Source organism: Pyxicephalus adspersus, chromosome 5, assembly GCF_032062135.1.
Source record: "Pyxicephalus adspersus chromosome 5, UCB_Pads_2.0, whole genome shotgun sequence".
NCBI lineage: Eukaryota > Metazoa > Chordata > Amphibia > Anura > Pyxicephalidae > Pyxicephalus > Pyxicephalus adspersus.
This window is the reverse complement of record NC_092862.1, coordinates 87,376,808-87,403,371: the sequence shown is the minus strand read 5'-3', so window position 1 is coordinate 87,403,371 and position 26,564 is coordinate 87,376,808. Positions and strand designations below refer to the sequence as shown.

Below are 26,564 nucleotides of genomic sequence, written 5' to 3'. Positions count from 1 at the left end.
CCTTTTTTACAGAATAAAATATTTTTATTAATTAATTACATTTTTTTATAAGCTTTTTGGCCACTGCCCTCTGAAAGTGTGTAATAAATGCTAATAATGTCTCCCCGATGGCAAGCACTTTACATGAGGGCATGGCATGATCCATGCTGTGTATACTTGATTATGGCAGCTCACCACTGACCAACAAGTTTAGTTCCACTTCAGATACACACAGTATAATACCACAACAAGTAAATTTCAATTGCTGTATTTCCTGTAATTTTTTTTTTTTTTATATTTAAATGCAGGTATCATGGCTGGTTCTAATCGGTCTGGAGATTTAAAGGATGCTCAGAAATCTATCCCTTCTGGAACAATATTGGCTATTGCAACCACATCTTTTATATGTATCTTTTTGAATATTTGTTGGTGGGCATATAGAGGAAATACAGTTGCATAAAGGATTGTGTTATGCTCATTGAATCTGGAAGGAATTGTTTTGCCTTCCTCTGAATCAATAAGGTTATCCATAAGTGTCCATAAGGTTTTATATCTGAGATATGTTTATTTCCCTAATGGTTAAACTTGATAAACATATGTCTTTTTTTCAACCTGACTTACTTACTATGTAACATTGCTGTTCAATAATTTAAGACAGCTCTTTTATTGTAACTAATGTTAGTGCATATCCATTTTACCACAATTTGTAAATGTAAAATGGCTCTTTCTGTAGGTATAGAAGCAACATAAAGAGTGTTTACTGAGCATAGGAAATAGACTTATATTTAGTTCTCTTTATATAGGCTTTTTAACACTTTAATCCACCAATTATGACTCAATGAAATTTAAATTCATTTTTTTTTTTTTTTTGTGAACAAAAGCGTTACTTTATTGAGTTGTATGCAGTTTTCAGCTTCTATTCCTCTAATAAATCAATCTCGTTGCATTTTGGCAACCTAATGAAGTTGTGTGGGATTGTAGGAAAGTTTTCAAATCTCTTGCTTTGCCCCTGATTCCTAGCTGATACATTGCATGGCTGGTGACTTTCAATTTCATGTGTCATGGAACCCTAGTCCCCACTAACAATCAGAAATGGTCATGCGGTTACTATTACATATAGATGACATAAAAGCTGGAGGCTTTATTGCCAAAATAAACCAGATGGATGCTTAGATGTCCTATCATTCTACTGTTTATTACTGTAATTGGTATGTAAAATTGCATTAAAATTGTTGAATAACGGTATAGAAGTATCTTTCATTTTTGGGCATTTGTCAGCCAAATAAATAGTGTGTGTTTCAACTTTCAGCAAAATAGATTTGTAGCATTGAGCTGTGTCTAACCTGATCCACGGGGATCCATGAGATATTGATAAAACAAACCTTTGCAAAAAATAGCTAAGTGGATTTTTGACCTTGAGGCAACATCATTTCCTGGATAGAATGAAGTCCTTAGCTTTAAAGGGTTTCTCTGATTAAAGCACTAAAATCTTTTTTTGAAGTTTTTCTTTTTTTATAAGAATTTTTGGCTGGTATTTGTTTTTGTACTAAATTGTATATTATAAATTGTGTATCAAATTTTGTTGTATTGTACATCCTGCTCTCTTACGTGTAGTTTACTCCTAATATTTGGATGTTCATTCCTTTTATTTGGCTTGCAAAACCCAGCTTGCCTTGATGGTGAGCATACACTCCCCCCACCACTGTGCCCCTTCTTGTGGAAATTTGCTTCTCCTCTTGGCAAGGTTAGATTATTTAGCAGGCATAGAAGCTGGGAATCTAGTAGATTTTACTCTACCCAGGTTATTGTTTCCGTTGGTGAAGTGGGGATATGTTAGTCTCCCATGTTTCATATATATTTTTGATACCTGCTTGGAATTGATTGATTCTGTTTGATTTCTTTTCATAGCCTTCTATAGTTGTGATGCTGTTATTCATGTGATTCATCCTTTTATTATTATTAATAAACCGGATTTATATAGCGCCAACATATTACGCAGCGCTGTACATCCTAATTATAGATCAGTATATAGCATGTTTGGGCCTTGTGCCTGGTTCCTGGATCTTTTCAATGGTCTTTTCTTCTTGTTGTTGGCTCTGGATTGCCCTCCTTCCTTGACAAATTACTATTATATTTATACTATTCTATTATACTGTAAAATAAATGTTCATGCAAGGCAATGTACTGCTTTTACACATATAAATCCAGTGTATTGCATTCAGTACAGTTGTTTTGTATTAAATGCAATACAAATAGATTTTGAATTTCCCGTCGGCAACGTACGCACGCACTGACATCACTGGGAACTCCCCAGTGACTCCTCAAGTGCAGAAGATGCCAGAGGAAAAAAAAGAAGACGCCAAAGATGGCGCGGGACACCGGCGGATCAGGTAAGACTCGATTTCCTATTTTTTTTTTTCCATAGTTTTATCTACCCTGAGTGTTACTCGGGGTTACCGATTTTAGCTTCTCCGGGTTACTGCCCAGGAGGTTAATATAAGTTTTAAAGTGACATCCTGATTTATCTTCTCGTCATCACATTTTTCACACATATATATATATTATTAGTCACAATATAGAGCTGCATGATTCCTCCAGAGATAATGTGCTTCTGAAGAAGCGGATTTAACTCTGCGAAACACTGGTTGTTAAAACTGTTATGGTTTAGGGTTGCTTTGCTGCTTGAAGGACTTATTTAAAAACCTTACTTCAATTTGCACCAAACGTGCCCACTGTTGCTGTGACCAAAAAAGTCTTAAGGTCAGCAGTCCACAACTCTGTTTTAGAAGGCCTTGGGTGTGCAATGGTAAACTTTTTTGCAATGTTTTTTTTGGACTTCAGAGTTTTTTTTCCTGGCAGACTTCCTGGAAAGCTTAACTTGGTACATGCATTCATTTTGGAACTAATTGTTGAAATGTTTACCTACAAATAATGCAATTAAATTTTGGCTTTCTTGGAGAAGTTCTTGGAGTTGACAGCTTGTCTTAGATAAATAAGCAGTCCTTAGTCCTTTGGAAATCCTAGACCACCTACAATTTTTCCCTAAAGCAGAATTAAATATACACCGCACAGAAGTAGTAATGCTATTTCCTAGTTTTGAGTTTCTGTCTGCATACGTGCATGGAGGTTCTAATTTTTTTGGCACCTATACTAAACCACCTGAATTTAATTTAATAGAGTGAAGTTCAGTTTCAGATAAAGTTCAGTTTTAAATTGTCTTCTGATTTAGATCATTAAAATAAATACACCATGGTATTTTATCTGTGATTGGTCTATCATCATTATATGTGTGCACTGTTTAATTTATATTTTTACATTTGCCTATTTAAATATGTTTAAAAATTTGATTGTATTAAGAATGTATTAATGTTTTAACATTTCTCTAGCACACTGATATCCAGATAAAATATTTTTGTGTTTTCTTAGAACAATGGCATAATTTTGCTTTTCATATTGTAGAAAAAAACCTTTTCAGTGTATAAATTTTACCTGCAGTGAGAAAAATATAGCCTTGGAAAAAATATAGCTTATATTGTAAAAAGGTTATCTCTTTGTTCCTTAACTTACAAAAGACCTGTCTTGTGTAGTATTATTTGGTGCATGCATTGAAGGCTCTCTTCTTCGTGACAAGTAAGCAGCTAACAGTTGTAAAAGAAATGTAACTTTGTGTAAATGAATATAGGGCTCTGAAGGATTTAAATGCACATTTAAATACAGTATGTTCTAACATAGTTTTTTTTTTTTTTTTTTTTTTTTAAAGCAGAAGTGCTGACAGTGGGCTTTAGGCAGAGGGAAGTCTGACTGTCAAAAAACACAGGTCAACATGTCATTTTCATGATATTAATTTTAAGTGGGCTTTGTAGTATTTTTAATGCAGATTTCAAATCTGTGTTCAATTTTTCTCTTGCACGTCTAGTTTTTGTGATGCAGCTAATTATATATTGTGTGAAATTTCTTATAAATAGCCTTAACATAATAAAACATTTAATGACCGTTTTCTTTTTTTTAAGGTTAGAGACCGCACTAATTTTTTAAAGTTAGAGACCAACAGCGATTGATTTAATTTGTCATCATGCCTAGAAATTGCCTTAGTGGTACAGACAGTTTCTGTTACGTGTGTGGTTAATTCACAACGAAAGCACAACGTCGCCAAATTACCACAGAACTTAAAAATATATGCAAATTATATTTCGGCTGTCCACTTGGTGACCAGCATAAATCTTGAGCTCCACATGTTATCTGTACCAGTTGTTCCAACGGACTGCGTTACTGGCTTAATCGCCGTAAAGCAGCAATGCCATTTACAATCCCGATGGTGTGGAGAGAACTGCAAGACCAGCTAATGGACTGCTATTTTTGCCACATCAACAAAAGTGGATTCTGAGGTAAAACAAAGCACAATGTTGTATATCCCAGGCTCGATTCTGCCTGTTCCCCATGATGATTCATTGCCAGTTCGGGTACTGCCACATGATGGACTTGCTTCTGTAGAAGGTGATGAGGAATGTGCTGGAGTTTCAGCCAGTTACAACCCCGAATCATCTGATCCTGAATACTTGGCTGATGAAGATTCAGAACCTTTAGAGACCTTTACACAAGCGGAACTGAATGATCTCGTTTGTGATCTAAATCTCTCCAAAGACAAACCAGAACTCTTTGATTCAAGGCTTAAACAGAAGCACTTGCTTGCAAAGGGTGTAACTGTAACTTACTACAGAAAACGAAATCATAACTTGACAACGTTCTTCACTAGTGATGGCTCACTGTTCTACTGTCATAAAATGCACTCTTTAACAGTTTGTCACAAGAGCATGTTCCATCTGAATGACATATCTTCATTAATTTCTCTAAAAGAAGCTTGAAAGCAGTCTTACTGCATAATGGTACTTCCAAACAAAGTTTACAGATTGCCCATTCCGTTAACCTCCTAATGGAGTCCTATGACAACTTGAAGCAATCTAGTATAAAACACACCAGTGGAACATCTGTGGGGATCCAAAGGTCATTGGCTTGCTGATGGGAATTCACAAAATATTGTAGTTTCCTATGCCTGTAGGACAGCCTATCTGCGGGAGACCATTATGTCAAGCGTGATTGGCTAACAAGAGATACCTATAAGCCTGAAACAAGCAGTGTCAAGTTTTTGTCTCTGGTTTATCCACCTCTCTATATCAAGTTAGGCTTGATGAAGAATCTTTTAAAGACCATGAGTAAATCAAACTCCATGGGTTTTCAGTACCTTGTTAAGAAGTTTCCAAGATAAGCACTGCAAAAACTAAGGAAGGGATATTTATAGGGCCACATATCAAGTCTGTTTTGCAGGATGATGTTTTCAAACAATCCCTAGGCAGCTGAGCTAGAATGTAATGCGCCTGGGCACACAAACCACAGCCAACTCCAAATATCTTTTTATCAAGTTTTATTATTGTCATAAAACAAGACAAGGGTTAAGTCTGATAAACGTAGTACAGAAGGGTAAGGCAAAGGCAGGTCAGGAACAATCCGAGGTCAGGGCAGGTGGCAGACAAGAATGGTCACAAACAATCCGAGGTCAGGGCAGGCAGGGTTCAGGCAAGAGTCAGGTTTCAGACCATGTCGCTATGGAAATGACAAACGGGATTAGCATAAACCAACACAAGAACGCTCCCAAGCACACTGTGTTCACAGAGGCTTATAGCGGGCAATGGTGGTCAGGACAGGTTCTCCTTAAATGGCCAGAGTGACCAATGACCTTGCACCATCTGGCGCCATTTGATTGGCCACAGGGAGTTCAAACTATGTCCCGCCCCGCGGCTAGGCAGCCGAGTGCCACGGCCTCGGGGAGTACAAGAGGCACGCGTGGTAGCGCGCTCACCTCTTCCCACAGCACCCCTGGGACGTGCACTACTTTGCACATCCAAAGGAGTGCTAAGAACAGGACTTTCTGTAAACACGTCCAGGTAAGTTCCTTACATAGAAGCTTGGGATGCATTCAAGTGGCTGTGTAAAAATTTCCTGGGCAACCATAAGTCCCCTGCATACAAGGATGGAGTTCAGAATCTGCTTGATTCATACCAGAAACTGGGTTGTCACATGTCATTAAAAATACATTTCTTGCACTCACATCAAGAATTCTTCCTGGAAAATCTTGGTATGGTGAGTGACGAACAAGGAGACTGTTTGTTTTCTCCAGGTCATTCAGTTAATGGAGCACCGCTACCAAGGTTTCTGGAATAAAAGTATGATGGCTCACTACTGCTGGATACTGTACTGCAACAATCACAGAAAATCATACTCTAAGCATTCTGAAGAAACAATGGTACCTGACTGACACAGTTCAGTAGATCTTATACCACAGTGTGCCTTATTTTACTTCACACTGAATATGTATTACCATTCACTTCAAAGGTGCTTACGTTTTAGTACAAAATACATGCACATACAATGTTAATTATACTAGTACTCATAAATCTGCTCCAAAACCTGATTTAGAAAAGTTTGCTGTGGTCTCTGATGATTAATAAAACTAATTTTTTGTTGACCTGTGTAATCTTTCCTGCCCCATCAGCTCTTTTTGCATGTTTACAGTCTAGGCACAGAGCCATGTCAAGACTGTGTAATTCCTGTACATATGTACAGGAGTCACATTGTCACTTACGAACACAGAATATGGAAACACCAGTGAGTACAATGTAGACATTGCATCACTAGAGGAGATTGCTTTACCAGGTAAGCACCCATAACATTGCTGTTTATACTTATAGCAGTGGTGTTGCCGGTAACTCGGTAGTCATCGCTTATTCAACTGTGCATCACATACACAGCAATGGGATAATTTTAGTAGTGGAGATGGACTAAAAGTATAACCAAAAAAAAATTTCACTCAATCACATTTCATTAAAATGATTAGGAACAATAAACTATTTTTTATCTTTTACAGATTTGGTGAATCCGTTAGTGGCCAGCTTGTGATAGGCACTTTGGCTTGGCCATCACCTTGGGTAATTGTTATTGGTTCTTTCTTCTCTACTTGTGGTGCAGGACTCCAGAGTTTAACAGGAGCACCTCGTCTCCTACAAGCGATTGCCAGAGATGGAATAGTTCCTTTTCTTCAGGTAACATATATATGCTTATAAGAACAATAACTGGTAGAGCATAATTAACTACTGCAACATTAGTTAGGCATTGTAGTGTGTATTCCACAGATGTTTAAAATACTTGTGCAACAGGGACACACACCTTTCTCCATTCTGTTGGGAACACCTCTGTCTTCACACTGATCTTTTTGGTTCCTGATCTTTGGCCATCCTGATCTTTGGCCACAGGAAATCATTTAGTCCTAGCAGCCCCTTGGAGCAGGTAGGGAAACTGAAGTTTTTACTTTATTTCAGCATTAAGAAGCAAATTAATGCAACATGTTTTGCCAAAAATGTAGAGGTGATAGTGTAACAAAGTCTGTGCGAGTTCCAATATTGTATCCTCTTGCTAATCAGGTTCCAACTGGGTTTACATTGCATCTACTAATTACAAACAATACAATTACAGCATCCAACTGTATCCCACTCTTAGTTTGTTCTTTTAGGGGGCTGTAACCTTTTCTACATTTTAAAGAATAGTGTGCTTTATTAGGCTATGTTCACACTGACAATGAGGTTGCAGTGTTTTTACCTTATTCCAGGGAACTCCTGCCTTTTTTGAGATGCTTCATGGTAACATCTCCCTGTGGCAGCTCTATAGGGAATAGGGGCACCAGTGCTAGTACTGCTCACTGCCACTAAGCCAAACCAAAACAGGCAAAACAAAAACAGGTGCCTGCAGCAGCTACTGAATCCCAGTTTTTTTTCTATAAATGTATTCATTATTTAATAAAATAAAAAAAGAGAAATACAAACACATATAAACTATATGGTGATTACAAACATTATCCAAGGGAGAAATTACTTTTTATCCAAGGTTAGTGATGAGTACCAGTCCAAATCCAAGAGGCATAGATTTCCCGGCCATAGTTCTGAAGCGAGCACTGGGCTGTAGTATGCTGAAAATTCTATATACATTGAACCAAGCATGTGCACATTGGTAAAAGCATTAACATGTACAAATCATAGCATGATCATAAGGTACATAGTATTATATCGGTTTCCTTAATCCCACATTGCCTAGCACTTCAGTCAGTTATGGCGGGATAAACATGTCTAAGCACCTGCTTTCTCAAGAGATGGGAATACATCAATACAGAGAAAGACATAACAAATAAAGATCCACAAAAGAAAGAAAAGGGGAGTAATAGTGAGTTTTGATCACGAATATATAAAAAAACCCTTCTCCCCTCTACCCATTAGCAGATCCTATCTGCTTATATATTAAATGGTGTTTAATGCTACATAAATGTCCCATGGAGCCTAGGTCAAAGTGAGCTTCCAGAGATCGTTCTAGTCGGGCTGTTAATTGTTCTGTTAACCTCCCTGGCTGTATTCCAGAGTGTGGCTAATTTTCAGTACCTAAAGCGGTAACCCCTGAGCCACACTTGGGGTGAAATTGCAAGGGAGTTTTTAAGTCTTACCTGGTCCCCACATGTACGCGTTGTCCTCCAGCGATGTCCAGCATCTGCATCCCCTGCTGATGCCCGGACGGCATCTCTGTAGTAGAAATTTAAAATAAGTATTTTTAAATGTACCACTTTTGACATTTAAAACTACTTATTATTCAGACTGCCAGGGAAGTTAAATAACTAGGTTTCAAGTTGAAGGAAAAGACCTCAAGGTTATATTCTCTGAAATATTGCCCGTGGCATGTGCAACGCACCAAAGGCAGAGGGAGCTTAGACAGCTAAACACATGGCTTAAGTCCTGGTGTAAAAGGGAAGGGTTTTGGTTCTTGGAGCAATGGGCTGACTTTTCATTGGGGTACAACCTATATGCAAGAGATGATTTGCACATAAATGGAAGGGGGTCTGCTGTGCTAGGGGAAAGAATTAGGGGAGTGGTGGAGGGATATTTAAACTAGGACAGAGGGGGTGGGACAGTTAAATAAGGTAACAGAAAGGTCAGACAGTAGTCAGTCACTAGTGGATTGGGGATAGTTGTGGGGAGGAATAAATATAAGGAGCTTTCCATGTTACACACAAACGTTGGATTGCACAGTACTATTTGTACTGAAAAACAAAAGTATTTGGCAAACAGTGCTGGTAAATGCAGCAGTGGTTTAAAGAGCCTGTTCAGCAATGCTAGAAGTCTGGCAAACAAAATAGGGGAGTTGGAAGCCTTAACCCCCCTGGTGTTCTAATTCTGTCCGTTTTTTTACGCAAAAAGCGTAACATTGTTTTGCATGAAAATTTGATTTTACATGTAGGCCAAAATATGTCCAATAATAAATAATTTTAATAAATTTATTAATAAACTTTGTTTAACAGATTGTTTTTATTTAAAGGTGCATAAAAATACAGAAATCTGTAATATAACTGTACAGTAGCATGATATATAGATAGAGATATAGATATAGATATATAGATAGATATAGAGATATATATATCATGATTACTTTGTATTGGATTCAATACAGCTATTTTGTATTGAATTTGTTCCATTACAAAATTTTTTGAATTTCCTGCCGCGCCTCCCGCACACACCAACGCATGCACAGATGTCATCGGGGAAACCCCAGGAACGTCACTGCACTCGCCGGCTGAAGATCCGAAGAAGAGGACGCCGCCCGAGGATAAGATCTGTCAGGCACAACGCTGGAGGACGCGATGGGACAAGATAAGTGTGTTTTTTTTTTTTATTGTTTTTAGCTACCCCGAGTGTGACTCGGGGTTACTGCTTTTTGCATTTTTTTTTTTCCTCGAGCCACACTCGGGAAAACCGCCAGGGGGGTTAAAGCGTTTCTAAACTCAGAAATGACACTTTACATAAAAGGGGTGGACAATGCTTTTATGAAAAGTAAAAATTCATTTTTTTTTTCAACACCCTTTGAAAAAAAAAAAAGGTGGTAGCAACGCCCCTTAATTTTTGGCCTCCTAGGCAGTTGAGAATGAATGGGAGCGCAAAGCCTCCCGGGATACTGTTATGTCACGAATATAATTTGTGACAGTTTATGCAAATATTATTGGGTTGAATTTGAAGTGTACGAAGAGAGATAACACAAAGACTTGAAAAATTCTACTATTTAATAATAAGATAAATAGACAAAACAATGCAATAACAATTAATAGGCTGTAACAAAAGATACTTAGCTGCGGAAGAAAACTGAATTCACCCAAAGATTCTGCTGGAAATCAATAACTTGGCAGATGATCAAAAAACATGTTGCATCCAGTTAGTTCTGGTCAAGACTAGGTAATTAGGAATGGCACTGTGTTTTTAACTATTCAGGAACTAAGACAATGGCCATTGTTTGACCAGTACTTACCAATGATCATCCCTTAAGCTACGTACACACGTCAGATTTTTATCGCCCGATAATCGGCATCAGCCAATTATCGGGCGAAAATCTGCCGTGTGTACAGTCGGTGTCGTCCATCGTCCGGACGACCGACCTGCCGGATCCACGGACGATGGACGACAGCCGATCCTAATGAAAGGGAAGGGGAGAGTGCGCAGCAGGGTGCCGCTCCGTCGCTCTCCCCCTCCCCTCTCCATAGAGCATGAACGGTGCTGTATGTACAGCACCGTTCATGCATCGTGCACTCCCTTGTCGTTGGAAAGGATCGTGAAAGATCCTTTCCAACGACAAAAATTGCAAGTGTGTACGCAGCTTAAAACCAGTATTTTACCTTATAAGGATATCAGTTAAAGGATATGCTGCATTCCTTTAGGATGACCTCATATATGGTATACATATACCAGTATATACTGGTAAAGCATTATTGTTGGTGAGACATAATTCACATTAAATAAACTTGTGCTAACCCAACAGATACCTACGTCAGGCATACCAGAAGGCTCTTGGGCGCCCCTTCTGCGCATGCCCGAGCATCTTGAGCATGCGCAGAAGAAGCCTTTTTGCGCAAAGAGAAAAATTTGCCAATCTCGCGCATGCGCAGCGAGATAAGCAAATGTTTTTCATCCTACGTCATCCGATCTCGCATCTGGGTCGGGTGACGTAGGATGAAGGACCTGGAAGAGAAGACGAAAATGGCAGCGCCTGAAGTGCCGGCTCCAGGACGGCCTGGGACCCGATGCAGGACACTCCCAAAGTGATCGGACTTCTCTGCAGGATTTAAGGTTAGTGATTTTTTTTTTTATTTAGTTCCTCTTTATTGAATGAAGAGCATTATAACTGTGATGGTATTGCTGAATCCTAGCATTGTTCTTCAGATAACTGGGCTGTCAATATTCCTGGGTATACTCTATTTCATAATGAGTCAAACATAAAGGTGGTGGTGTCTGTGTGTGAGAAGTGATGATATGAATGTGAAAGAAGAAATTTTTGATGGAGCATGTGATGAGGTGGAGAAATTATGGGTGGAGTTGAATGTGGAGATGCATAATACACAATTATTGGAGTCTCCTATAGGCCCCCCAGTGCTAATGTTTTAATCATGGGAGATTTTAAATACCCTGACATTGACTGGAGTAATGGCACTATAGGAACAGCAAAAGGGAGAAAAGTTATGAATTTAATATAAGATACTTTTATGGTACAGTTAATAGTAGCCCCAACTAGAAATTATACTCTGCTGGACCTAGTTCTTTCTAACAATGCAGAGCTTATAATAAATGTGCAAATAAAAGAGAATCTAGACAGCAGTGACCATATTATTTAATGTAAGCTGTAAACTGGAAGCAAAAACAGGGAAGATAAAAACATTCAATTTAAGAGAGCAAATTTTCCATTAATAAGGGCCGCTCTCTGTGACTTTGACTGGGAGACAATATTGTTCTCAAAGAACACACAACAGAAATGGGAATGTTTCAAGTCTGTTCTACACAAACACACTGAGAATATATTCCAATAGGTAATGAGAGGGTAAAATGAAAACCTATGTGGCTCACAACTGATGTTAAAAAAAGTCATAAAGAACATGAAAAAGGCATTCAGGAAATATAAAATGAAGGATCACCTTCATCAGTTGAAAACTATAAGGAATATAAGAAAAATTGTAAAACGGAAATAAAATATGCAAAACACCAAAATGAGAGATTGCAAAGGAAAATAAGGCAAACCCCCCAAAAAGTGTTTTAATATATTATTGGCAAAAAGACCAGATCTGAACATGTAGACCCTTAAAAGATGTCTCTAGGTTGCTAACTGGGAATAAAGAAAAAGCAGATCTACTAAACACTTTTTTTTTAGCTCTGTGTTCACAAAGGAAAATGGCAGAGCTCAAGTCCAAATTCATAATAGCAATGTCACTGCCTAAAATGAGTCACAATGGCTTAACATTGATATGATTGAGTAACTAACTAACGTTAACAAAGCACCAGGACCCGATGGATTACATCCACATGTCCTCAAAGAGCTGAGCTAAGTTTTTTCAAAGCCAATTATTTGTAATTATTAGAGACTCTTTAATCCCTGGCATGGTACCAATGAATTGATATAAGGCCAAAGTGGTTCCTATCTTCAAAAAGGGAGCAGAGTATTTACCAGGTAACTACAGACCGGTTAGTTTAACATCTACAGTTGGAAAGGTCCTTGTGATAGTCAGCATGGCTTCAAGAAAGACCGAAACTGTCAAACAAATTTACTCCCTTTTTATGAGGAAATAAGTAAACAGGTAGGCAGTGGAGTAGCAGTTGGTATAGTGTACTTGGAGATTGCTAAAGCATTTGACACCGTACCCCACAGATGGTTAATATGCAAGCTAGGGTCAATAGGTTTAGAAAAGTCAATCTGTAAATGGATAAGGAACTGGCTTAAAGACTGCATCCAGAGAGTAGTGATTATTAATCTGAACTCTGAATCTGAATACTCTGAATGGTCTAAGGTTATTAGTGGTGTACCCCAGGGTTCAGTGTTGGGACCTTTTACTGTTTACCTTCTTTATAAATGATATAGATTTTTGGATTAAAAGTACCATTTCTGTTTTTGCAGATGACACCAAACTATGTAATGGAAATAAATTCATATAGTCAATCAGACCTGGATGTACTGTTTGATTGAGCAGCCAAATGGCAAATTACATATATTATAGATAAATAATAGGTTTTACACTTGGGGGCTAACATGCATGCTTTAACCTGTCCATGGGGAATACATTTGAGGGAGTAAGAAATGGAAAAGGATCTGGGAGTCCTGGTAGATCATAGACTTAACAGCATGCAATGCCAAGCTTCTATATCAAAAGCTTGCAAAGTACTTTCTTGTATTAACCTCTCTGGCGTTATTCCCCAGTATGGCTCGGGGCTAATTTTCAGTGCCAAAAGCAGTAAACCTGAACCACACTCTGGGTGGAATTGCCATGGAGTTTTAAAGTCCTACCTGGTTCCCACGTTCCAGCGCCGTCCTCCAGCAATGCCCGGCATCTGCCTCCCTTGCATGACCAGGTAGGCAGGACCAGGCAGGACATTAAAAATGAGTATTTTTAAATCTACCACTTTTACATTTAAAAATACGTATTATTTGTACCGCCAGGGCGGTTAAAAGAGGGATAGACTGCAGAGATGGAGACATAATCTTGCCCCTGTACAAAGCATTGGTCAGACCACATCTGGAATATGCAGTCCGGTTTTGGGCATGTTCACAAAAAGGACATTGTGGATTCGGAGAAAGTGTCGTGAAGATCAACTAAAATAATAAAGGGAAAGAGGAACTCGGCTGTGAGGAGAGATTAGCTAACCTGAATCTATTCTCCCTTTAGGAGAGACGTTTAAGAGGGGGATATGATCATTCTGTTCAAATATATAAAGGGTGCATATAGAGAACTTTTTTCCAAACTATTCACTTTAAGATTGCAAAGAACAAGAGGGCACTGTTTGTGTCTGGAGGAAAAGAAGTTTAAGCTCCAGATAAGGAAGGGATTCTTCACTGTAAGGTCTGTGAAAATGTTGAATAGGCTCCCTCAGGAAGTAGATTCACCAACTACTATAGATTGCTTTAAGCGAAAGCTTGATGCTTTTCTAGAAGCACAGAATATAACTGGGTATTAAGGCTTTAAAGTAAAGATAACAGAGACTGTTGATCACAGGAACATCCGATTGCCTCATGGAATCGGGAAGGAATGTTCTTCTCCTGTTGAAGCAAATTGTACCTGTTTTTTTTTTTTTTTTTTTGCCTTCCTCTGGACCAACTGTCTATGAGGTTTTATATCTGGGATATGTTCACTTCCGTAGTGGTTGAACTTGATAGACATGTCTTTTTTCAACCTGACTTACTATAATACCTATATGTAACTTCAGCAGTGGGGATATGGCATCTGTATAGCAGTGTTAATGTCTGCATCACGAAGGGCCAGCTGTGTCGATCAAATGCCATCTCTGCGTCCACACCTAAAACTACCGCTTCCCTGTCCGGTTTGTCAAATGTATCTATGACATCAATTGTGTGCCTGCTGTTATCACCTGCCTAGTGTGCTGCAATGAACCCAACTTTATCATTAATATTATGGTGGGCAGGTATGTGCCCAGCCTTGTGGTTAGGATTCTAGTAAAGATTTTAGGATCTGTATTGAGTGGTAATTATCTGGGTTTTGAGGGTTCTTACCTGGTTTAGGGAACACCAGAATGGAATGAAGCATGGAGCAAGGGACAATGGATACCTACAAAAATGAAAAAAAATGCTGTCATATGCTGTAGCAGCTTGGATACAAAGCTCTTCTAGTAACTTTACAAGAAGCCATCTGGGGCCTTGTGTAATATTATTGCACAATTATTCTATTGCAAATTGCTCCAAGGTGGGGAGAGAACAGTTTATGAGATACTCGCTAATACATATACCCCTTTCAACCACTTGTGCTTGCAACATATTAGTACTGGGAAGGCTGAAGACCTGAAATAATTAAAAAGAGTAGTCACACTGGGGGTAACTTTGGAAGCCCCTCTTACCTGTGCTCCAGCGGCGATTGTACGATCCCGCTGTGGTGCCGGGACGCCTGTCTGTCGGAGGGGGTGGTTGGGCGGGACATTTAAAAGCAGATTACTAAGTAATCTGCTTTTAAATGCTGCCCGGGTCCCAGCCACGGAGGATTTCTGCATTGTGCATCACATCTAACTGGTGATGTGATCAGCAATAGAAAATTCCAAGAATTCGGAATAGTAAATTCTCGGAATTTACTATAGCTGCTCGCATCACCCGGAAGATCTGACGCTCGCAGCTTCCGGGTGATGCGAGCAGCTTCGTTAGTTGATCTAGAGGAGTGAGCAGGGCGGGCACATCCCCATCGCATCACACGGCAAGATGTGACATCTTCCGGGTGATGCGGTGGAGTGATGGATTGTGGGGATGGGAAATTTAAAAGCAGATTATTATGTATTCTGCTTTTAAATTTTTTTTACAGTACAAAACTCATAAAAACACAAAATAAAAGTATAAATACATATTTTAGTGAATCAAGCATCATTTCCCAGTGCCCTGATTTACATTTTGCCCACTATTAGCCCTGACCTTGATCTGACCTTTTGATGACTTATAAATCACTTCCTGAATTTATCATTTCATCACTTTGTCTTTGACTTTGATTGTTCCTGACTGATTGCTGGAGACCACATGGCATTCAAAAGGCATCTTGCTGGTGCAAGTGCTGTTTTGGAGGAATTTGAAAGCAGCGATAGCGATTTGGAGTCCCTTGTGGAATCGAGCGATAGTGATTCACCAGGAAATTTGTCATCAGACAGCGAAAGTGAACTGAGCGATGATTCTGAACCAGGTCAGTGATGTGCGCACATGGCGCTCCATTGACCCTAATGCGGACCAGGCAGCACTGCCAAGATTTCCATTTACCGGCGCACCTAGGATGAAAATTTAGGCTGAATGCCACAACCCCCTTGCATACCTTAAGTTGTTTTTGACCGATGAAGTTATCGAAAAAATTGTTGCAGGGACAAACAGGTATGGTGCTTTGTGTTTGCTAACTGTTTAATTTTGTTGTATGCCAACATATGTGCTTCTCTTTGTTTCCTAACTTTTAAAAAAAAAATGTATGCCAACATGTATGCTGCTTTGTGTTTGCTAACTTTTTGAATTTTTTTGCTTTTTTTTATTTTTTATGACAACATATATGCTGCTCTGTGTTTGCAAACATATTACTTGCAACCTTCACCACACTATTGTTTTATGCAGGTATGCTGGACAACAACAAGGTGCTCCACACCTGAGGTTTGCAAGAAGCAGAAAGTGGGAACCTGTGACCAAGGATGACATTTGGCTGTTTTTGGGCTTGGTGATCCTGCAGAGAGTTGTGGGCAAACTCGTGCAGAAGTGGTACTGGTCCAAGAATAAAATGATTGCCACTGTGCCACAGTGTCTCAGATGATTCTACAAAATTTCCAGCTTAGTTGAGCAGTGCCTATGGAATGCCTACAATCTGTACAAAAAAATAGAGGCCTGTGAATCATTCAGACTTCATTTTGCAAGTTTCCGAATCCATATTCGAGAACCACTAAACACCATCAGTGGCTATGAATAGACCTGGACGTCGTGCTTCCACCGTCGTCAACCCAGAACGCCTGACCGGTCGTCACTTCGTTGAATACATCCCACCAACCAAGAAAAAGGCGGCACCTTACAAGGATGTGCGTGGTTTGCTGCTCAAAGACCGATGACAGAGGAAGGAAGAAACGCAAAGAAACCAGGTTCTACTGTCCTGACTGTGATGTTGGACTTTGTGCAGCACCCTGCTTCCAAATCCACCACACCCAGGATGTCTACTAAAAATAAAAATATTTTTTTCTAAAATCTGTATTTAGTTTATATTAATATTTGTCAACAATATTGCACCCTTGTTTGGAAAATTTCAGTAAGAAATTTTTGATAATTTTTTTTTGATAAATTACATTGTTGTGGTCTATTATTTCATTATTTTTTATAATTATAATGTAATATGATGTATTATATTATAATTTAGATTATAATATAATAAATAAATATAATTATTATACCGGGGAGTTAATCGTAAGAATTACAGGCCCACAATATAAGCAAATATTTCTATGCAAAAAAATAGGATCAGTTTTTCCATCAAAAAACTGCCAGAATTAGAACGCTAGGGGGGTTAAGAGAAATATGATATTCCCAACCAGGAACTTTTTCATTATTTGCAAATTCGGCATTTTCTTAAAAGTCTGTTTGGTAACTTACAGCCTTTAACTATTTTGCCATTTGAACCTTTATGTAAGGATAAACCAGTTACAGTGGGGGCCATTTCTTTTTTATATGCATCTATTGTCAATGCATGGTTTAATAAATCGTTATCTTACCTGTCAGCAAAGGAAAAGGAACTTAATATAGTTTTCTCGGAAGGAGATACTTCAAATTTATGGTTAGCTATATCCTAATCCTCTAGAAATGTCCTTGCTCTGGAAAACTCCTATAAAAAATCCTTTTGAGATGGTGTCTTACTCCAGCTAGCATAGCACACGCATTACCTACTGTGTCACCAAATTGTTTCAGGGGATGTAATGTGAAAGGTACTATGGGCCATATTTGGTGGCTCTGCCCTAAAGTATCTAGATTATGGATAAGAGTATATCATATGATTTATACTGTACTGGGGAATATGTTACCTAAAGACCCACAACATGCATTTTTTTCATGTTTCTTTGCCTACTGTTGACAGAAAATTTTTGATTCTTATTTCTCCTATATTTATGGCTACCAAGCAGACTATTGCACATGCGTGGAAGACTTCTGTGTTGAACTTTATGGTTGATTAAAAATTGAATGCATGGGGCAATGATGAAAAGATTACAGATATTATTAATGATTCTCATGACACGTTTTTGGGTATATGGCAGCCCTGGTTAGATTTTTTGCCGTCTCCAAGAACTTTTTCCCTTCTCCATATTTGAGCGTATTTGTTATTAATAATTATAACAGGACATTTATTTATTTTTTTTATTCTTTTATTTTTCTTTTTCCCTTTTTCCTTTTTTTTTTTTTTAATTTTTATTAGGAAGTAAGCTTAACCATGTGTGTTTATTTCTTAACTCTCTCTTAATTTTATATTGTTTTGTTTTGAAGGAACATTTGTATTGGTGATTTATATTGGATCTTAAATACTGCTATGCTGTAACAGCCAATTGGCATTTTCTTTTATTGTTTAAAATGCTGAATGACTGACTTGTTTTTTTTTATTTCTTTTTAAGAAGTATTTTTCTTGTAATATGCTCCTTGATGTTTGATTTTGGTTTCGTGATTTTTTGTAAAAGAATAGATGCAGGCTGACTCAGAGAATAGTTAACTGAAAAAATATTGTGATGGTTATTTGTTGACAGGGGCTCAAGAAAATAAATGTAGGTAATACAAGGAGCCAAAGAAATAATGTATTCCAATTATTTGAGTTGTTCAAAAATGTCTCCTAGGTATTGCTGCTTAATATAAACAATCAGTATGCATATTCCAGTAAGTTAAAAGCTTCATTGGAGTAAGAAATGCATACTAGGGCAGGTGTTGGTGATTCAATCCCAGACTTGGTCTTTTTCAGGTTGTTAGAATGAGAAGAGGCAGCCTGTCAGCAGACATCCTCATGCACAGACACTTGCCACTCTGTGTCTTGAGCTTTGAAAATGGGTAGAGGGTCCCAGCCTAGAATGAAAGGGCAAGAGAGATTGAGAGTAGAGCAGGAACAAGGCAAATCTTCAGGCTGTCAAGGTGAACAAAAAGCGGTATGTAATAGACTCCGCTCTGAGATGGTTGACTATTGACTGAAGGGCCTATCAATGCTTGATAGTCATCCATGAAATATTCGAGAACAGCTGTATCATAGCACTGTGAAACTCAATTGATGGCATGTTCTAAACGATCTGCATTATTTCTTCTTTAAGGACAAAGTCATGCACTCTGCATACAATATCCTGTTGTCTGGAAGGTGTCCAAGGGGGCCCAGAAGCTATAAACCAGTGTAGTTTATTAGCGTCTGTGGTCGGGCGACCTAATATTTTGTTAAATATGGCTTGGAGCACAGCTTTTAAATCAGAGGGTTGTGGTGTGGCATCTGACAAATAACTCTGATATTTTTACTGCATCCCTTGTTGTCTAAGTCCCCAAAATAAAGCTGGAGGTCTTGCATGGTGGAGGCTTGAGAGGCAACCTTTTTTTTCTGGGTTTTAGCTGATTGTAAATCTACATCCACCGAATCATTTTTACCCGCCAGGTTAAGCAAGTCAGCCCGCAGAGCATGTATTTTAGCCTTGCAGGTTTCCTAGACCTCCGTGACAAGATGACGGAAGTTTTCCCTAGTGGGCATTTGTGGACATACTCTTGCCAGAGTGACATGTCGGGTATAGTGCCCTGTGGTTTAGGACTTCTCTAAGCTGTAGGGGGGGCGCGTACCATCCTTATAAATGGTGCACAAAGGGGCACTCATTGGTGTATGATGAGCCATGTAGGTAAGTTAAACTCCAGGAGGCCAGTCATTCCTTGGAATCTCCATGTCTCCGAAGCCAGTGTTGCCACATTCACTGCTTCTACCAAGGGGGCTCTGGAAGATTTGCTGGGGGTGACAGCACCATCTTGTCCAGCCACTGGGCATCTGGAGCTACCAAAGGAAAATAACGTTATAGGGATGATTTTTATGGTAGCAAGAGTTCCTCTGCTTCTTTTGTCTGCCCATCTTTTGAAGGTAGGAATGTCTGTAATTGCACGTCGGTAAAAGCAGGCCAGAGTGGGAGCAGATCATGTCTGCTTTCGACACCATCCAAGTCTAGCCCGCTTCTTCTGACATGCAAAGTTTCAGCTCTCCTGCTAGTTATTGGGGTTACCCATCAGACCTGGACTTGAACAACCTGGAGTTAAGTGTTTCACAAGTGTTAGGCAATACGTTAAAGCAAGGGTGCCCAACCTACAGCCTGAGTTTTCATATTCAGCCCTTTCCTGATTCCCCCTCTGCTCGTTGTCTTGGGGGGGATGGGGCGCCTGAATCTCCTAAGTTTCTCTATCAAGATTGTGGTGCCAAGAGAGACAGCTGCTACCCGCCCACATTGTACTGTGGGATAGACACAGCTCTCATGCTGCTGCTGGAATTGTGTTCATGCAACTGTCATTATCCCCATGCATTAATCCTTATATCTCCTTCACGGATTGTCATAGAAATGTGAAATTTGCAGGGGACCCTTAGCTGCTACTAAACCAAATTTAGGCCCTCGTATCTGGCAACTTGTTAGGTGCACAAAGTATAAAATCCTAACGATAATCGGGGATATTTTCACATTAAGGAGGGCTTTTTCAAGACCAAGGTCCCCAAATTGAGTTTGCATGTTGTAGTTACCCTTTCCTCATGCCATAGAACCCTGCCTAGGGGGAGGGGCTCAGTACTGCTCACTGTCGCCTGCAGTCTGATTTGCAGACACTGTGGTGCGAGGGACTTGAGCAGCTGACATGCTGCCTGTTACACATAGCTGGCCATTAACCTTCTGTGAACCCCAATTTCTCCCCAATTTTATTGCTGCAGCACCATCACAAGATGAGAAAAACTATATACCCACATAGCTGGCCACCTATACCCTAATTTTCCAGGAATGGGGAGATGTGGGGCCCTGAAGATGTAGTAGTAAAAACATGTACCCGTTGGCTTTGTGACACATGAATTGTTTTTCTATGGAAGTATCAATTGCAGAGATTCTAGATTTGTCTTTTCTTTTATTTGGTGCATGTATGTTACAGGAACTATAAACATTTTAAATTTAACTCAATTTTAAATTAAAACTATTCTAGTTTTAAACATACATCTTTAATGTTTGTTTGCATTGTGGCCCACAAGTTTTACCCCAATGTCAACAGTGGTCCCCGGATGAAAAAAGGTTGGGCACCACTGCGCTAAAGTAATGTTTGTGAAGAACAAAAAATCTGCTTTGATTAAAAGCAAAATCTGTGTATATAGTATAGTTTTTGGTTTAAAGAGTGGAGAAGTAATTTTTTTTTATGTTTGATTTTGCTAGAATGCTTGATTTCTGTTGTAATGATTTTTAAGAGTTTTACATTTGCCTGATGCTGTTGAAACTGATCATATGTGAAATTGAAATATGGTGGGTTTTGCACACCAAACCATTATTTTATACAGTGTGCCACTTGTTATCCTTGTAGGGAAGCATCCTTTTTTGCTCTCTTTATCTTTCAGCCACTACTGCTCTTCTGCCTCTCTTTTACACTACCACTTTTTTTCCCACACTTCATTCCTTTGAGTTTTGGGATGGGAAGTGGTTAAGTTTGGATAGTGGGCAAGAGAGCACTTGCATGGAAACTTGGCCCCTTTGAGTCATTGGCTGAATTTCTCTAATTTTAATGCTTCCAGTATACATTTCATATTCAAAGCCATTCTGTTTTTAATTTTTTTTTTATATAGATATTGCAGTGAATGGTCTGCATTGTGAGACTAAAAATTTTCTTTTTAGATTGCGTTTTGGACATTTGCATTACAAAATAATTGTAAAAGAGAAATTCCATACGTATAGACTGATTTTTGAACATTGCTAGAAATACTAGCAATGCAATAATGTGTACTTCTACAAACCAATGGGTCTTCAGGCAGGACCTAATACCAAAGTAACTGAATTGTGGGCTTCAATACAGGCTCTACCCACCAGGACTGACATAACTTCATTGGTCACCAGAATTGACTACTCATCAGACAACCATACTTGATGTATTTCCAAAGTAACTAAGGGAAGAGAAGGGTTGGGGTGCTCTTTTCTAGACTAGTACATGGTCACACAAATTCTACAAATGTAACAACAACACAATCCCAAGGATTATAGACAACTGATTTTGTACTTGGGACAGTTTCTTTGTTTTGATATACTTTTTATATATATAGTGCCCTTGTGTAATCCCTTCCTGGTCTTATCCACCAATACATACATAGCAGAAGGTGGTTTTTGGTCCTCTGCTTTGAGTCCTCTAAAGTTTCTACTCTGTTTTACAGTAGTCCTGGTTACAGTCATTTCTTTTGCCTTCAGACTGGACAATTCTCAGCCATAATGGGAAAGAGACTTTTCTCTACAGACTGCTGACTACTCTCCTACTTTTTGCCAAAACTCTTTTTCTTTTTAATCATGTTTTCTATTTTGTAAACCAACTAATATTTGTTAGGGGTCAAGTGTCTATAGTGTTAGGGGTTAGGTGTCTATAGGTAAAAAAGTGAGGTTTTATTACATAAACCCCAATATATATCTCAAATGTAGATTTTGGTTTTTTTGTGTGTGCAAATATATTAGAAAAACTACATTGTTATACTATATAAAAACTACATATTTTTTTCCTGTTTTTCCATTAATTTTAGTGTATAAAATATAAAATCCATTAGTTTGATTTTGGCATAAAGCAATACTGCATTATTTCTGTGTGCATTTTTAGAGCCCGCAAAAGCTTGAATTTGCCTTGTAAAAAAACAGTTTAAATGAAAACATAGTGGTCTGTTTTTTGTGCAGGCTTTTGTAGGCTTTAGGCTGAATCTACACGGATGTTTTCCTCCGCGTTTAATTATTATGCATTCCAATGGTTTAATCTACACCAGGGCCTTTTCTTGAACCACGTTTTTGAGCGTTATAAATAATGCTCCCTGCAACGTTTTAAAAATTAAAACTCAGGGTAAATGCGGGAAAACGCTGGAAAATGCCCCCATTGATTTCAATAGGAGCTTTTTCCATGTTTTTAAACACTTACAAACATCAATGAAGGCTTTTACAGGAAAGCTTCTATTAAAAACAATAGAGGCTTTTATAGGCGTTTTTCACAGGACTTTGGAATCTGGAAGCCCCCTTTTAATAAAGGGACTCCAGGGTCTCCGCCACCCCACCCTGGGGAATGAGTACAGGGGTGCATAAATCCCATTACTCGTGCCCTGAAAGGGTTAAAAATGTGTAAAAACATGAGACTTTAATTTTAATTTATTAGATGTGTGTGTTTTGCTGCATTTATGACATGAGCCACAGCTGTGGGACTCCTGACAGCGTGGAATCCCCATGCACTAGAGGGCAAATGAGGGCAAGTCTCCCCATTCACCGCTAGTGCTGAATGGCTGAGAAAAGGAAACCCTGATGGTGCTTCAGCAATCATCAGGGTTTACCTTTTCTCAGCAGAGCAATCAGCGGAGCTCTTCTTCTGACAGCTCCACTTTCCTGATTGCTCCCTTAGCCCTAGCGGAGCTGTGGCAAGTGTTCTGTATCCAAGAACACATGCCACAACTCCGCTAGAGCTGAGGGAGCTGTCAGGAGTGCAGATTGCTCCGCTAGGACCACAGGAACAATCAGCAGAGCTCTACTGACAGCTCTGTTCTCCTGATTGCTCCCTCAGCTCCGCTGATTGCTTCACTCCATGGTTTGCTGAGAAAAGGGGAAACCCTGATGACTGCTCAAACGTCGTCAGGGTTACTCTTTTCTCAGCCATTCAGCACTAAAGGGGAATGGGCTGACTTGTCCTCATTTGCCCTCTAGTGCCTGGGGATCCCACGCTGTCAGGAGTCCCACGGCTGTGCCCATGTCATGAATGCAGCCGTGGAAATCATCGTTTCGTTGTGGGATAACCTGTAAAAAAAAAAAAATAAAATAAGTTACCACAATTACACAAAACACAAACATCTTATAAATTACAATAAATTCTTTTCTAGGTTTTTACACATATTTTTAACCCTTTCAGAAAATGAGTAACGGGTTTAATACTTTTTTGCTGCAGGGGTTTATAGGTATTTATAGGTTTTTTTTAAAGCCAGGAAATTACTCATGAGTCCTTGAAAAGAAAAAAAAGACATAGATTTTTCATACATTTAAAAATGCCCGAACAAATGACTAGAAGTGCAGTCTTTAGCAATCTTTTTTTTTTTTTGCCTGAAAATGATCCTAGAAGCCTAGCTGTACAAAGTAGGCTTATATGAGTGTTTAACAGCCATGTATTTTCAGGAACAGGTCTGAACATTCCCAAACTGATATGAAAGCCTATAATATCAGAGTTGTAATTGAGGGCCCCAAAGGTTATGGTTTCTTAGCTGACATTAAATTATGTTGCCAAGCCTGGTCATAATAATATAGAAAAAAATGAGAACAACGACTGTGGCAACTTAATATATATATTTATCATATTTGAGACCTTAGTTTCAGTAAATTTGAAGAAAGTAATCCTCCTAAACTTATAAGAGATATAGAGAGATATATATATATATATATATATATATATATATATATATATATATATATATATACACACTGTTGTGGGTATAGAATTGAATCAGTTGCTAAATTATTTATTAATATTCATAAAACCACTTACTTGATTTTGAGAGACAATTTGGTTCTGAGTTGCAATTTGGATTTACAAATTTATTGGTATGGATAATGTATTGTAGAATTGGTATGTATGGAGGGGAAGAAAGAAGGGAGGGGGGATGATAAATAAGTAATGGGAGGGGGGGATAATTTACTAAAGAAAAAAGGACTTGAAGGCATGAAATATTATTGAAGTTACAAACAAGACGAATTGAATGTCAATAATTTGTTATTGAATACTCCATAAAGGAAAACCTAGGTGAACTGAGTGGCCTGGATCTAATGAAGAGAAAAAATTACAAGGATTGGGGACCAACAAGCTAGAAAAATAATGGATAATAAGTGAAAAAAGAAATCCTTATAAGTGATTAATTTAGGGAATACAATTGGAATAAATGACAGAAATGTAAACTTACATGCAATTATCATGAAGGTTAGAGACAAATCCAAAAACATGTTAGTGATTGGTTTGTTAATAAATCAACCAGAGACTTAGGTTGATTTAATGGTCTGGGTCTAATAAAGAGATTTTTTTCACAAAGTCAGGTTAGAAAAGTTCATATAATAGATGGGAGATATATTCTAACAAATGAATTCTCTTGACTGAGCACAAAAGTGGTACATACATGTCAAAGATTTCCTTGACAGAATAACTGCTGCTGGATGGAGAGACTGGGCACTGAGAAGCCTGCCTTATATTGACATATGACATTTGAAATTTAGCCAAACTCACTGTGCAGATGCTACAAGCGTCGAGTACGGACTATTGAGTGATGTTGATTTTTGGAATATTTATCTGCATAAATATGGATGTTATATGCCCTATCAATGCATATAGATATTCAATAAAAGAAGGTTCATGCACAAATTATAGCTAGTCATTCAAACAGTTTAATTAAGAAAACAAGGTGAAACAAAGTACACAGCAATATTGTTTGATATACAGATATAGGAACTTCAATCAATAATATATACAGCACATGGAAATAAGGTTATTAGTAGTAAACCCCTGTAATATTCTAATAATGCTTGGTACACAATACAGTAATTACAAAATGGCAAAGTAATGCAGTAATACTATAGACACCCATAAGACTACAATCAGGAAAATCTTTTAGCTACCTGCTAAGAGGTTAATGGGTACCTCAGGAGCCTACTTCCTTCAGAAGAGGACTCCATACCAGCTTACCTAAGGAGACCCTCAGAGGACAAAGAGAGCAAGCAAGAGAACCAGCAAGCTAGAGCCAGCAAGCAAGCCAAGAGAGCAAGAGACCTGAATTCTCTCCTTTCCCATTTTTACATAGTTAATTCCCATTAGGTATCCTTGACGCTCTTGGATTGGTAAGTGGGTGTGTTCTGTACGATGACCATCAGTTGACACACACTCCAGTAGATTGGGATTGGTTAATGTAATTTGATGGATCTCCCCACTAAATTTGATATATGAATCTCTAGCTTGAATCTATGTTTAGGGGTCCATAAAGGTCCAGCTGGGTCATCACCCCAGCCCATCTGTTCAATCATGCCTCCATCTTCTGCTGACTCAGGCTTGATGGATTTTTTGCCCCTTGAAGGCCCTACTGGTGATCTGTTTTATCATCTGTTTGTTACTTCTGTGAAGTCCTGGACTTGGAGGGCCATATGGCCAGAATAAGATAAAACAGGTTTAATGTTTAAACCTCACATTCCTAGCCCTGCATTCCTGTATTGTTTCATGTTACTTAGATACAGTCTAACTATTGTGATATCTCCTACAGTGTACTATATGCATATATCCCCGCTCACATACGTGTGTGTGTGTGTGTGTGTGTATGTATGTATATCTATATACATATACCTATCTATTTACATATTCATAAACAATCTTTGGGTGCAACAGTGTATTTTTTTTGTTTTAAATATATAGATTTTTTTTAATTTATTCAATTTATTGTTTTTACATGATTTTGTGTTTCAAACTTTATTATACTCATACTATTATAATATACTGTAAAGTAAATTTTCATGAAAAACAATGTACCGCTTTTAGACATATAAAACCGGAAAGAAATGAACCGCTAGGGAGGTTAAATTACAAATACCATACTAAGGGAAAAGTTCTATACCTAAAGTACACTAAATAAATTATAAGGAGAATGTATTTAATGCGAGATCTAGAACTACCGTATTTTTCGGACTATAAGACGCACTTTTTCTTCCCCAAAACTGGGGGGGAAAAGTGGGTGCGTCTTATACACCGAATACATGTTAAATATA

At 38.4% G+C, this 26,564-nt stretch overlaps 1 protein-coding gene and 1 long non-coding RNA gene across 6 annotated transcripts in view; one reads left to right on the top strand and one right to left on the bottom strand.

Moving 5' to 3' along the window:
* SLC12A7 (solute carrier family 12 member 7) overlaps positions 1–26,564 on the top strand; it is a 198,807-nt gene that overhangs the window by 87,935 nt on the left and 84,308 nt on the right. For all 5 annotated transcript variants that reach the window (XM_072412049.1, XM_072412048.1, XM_072412045.1 and 2 more), the window contains exons 10-12: positions 288–386; positions 3,552–3,609; positions 6,899–7,073. In XM_072412049.1, coding sequence (XP_072268150.1) covers positions 288–386; positions 3,552–3,609; positions 6,899–7,073 — 332 coding nt within the window. The remainder of the gene's footprint in view (positions 1–287; positions 387–3,551; positions 3,610–6,898; positions 7,074–26,564) is intronic.
* LOC140331219 (uncharacterized) overlaps positions 5,438–26,564 on the bottom strand; it is a 91,838-nt gene continuing 70,711 nt past the window's right edge. Inside the window, exons 2-3 of the long non-coding RNA XR_011920893.1 lie at positions 14,602–14,656; positions 5,438–6,186 (exon numbers count right to left, since the gene is read on the bottom strand). This is a non-coding gene — a long non-coding RNA (uncharacterized lncRNA). The remainder of the gene's footprint in view (positions 6,187–14,601; positions 14,657–26,564) is intronic.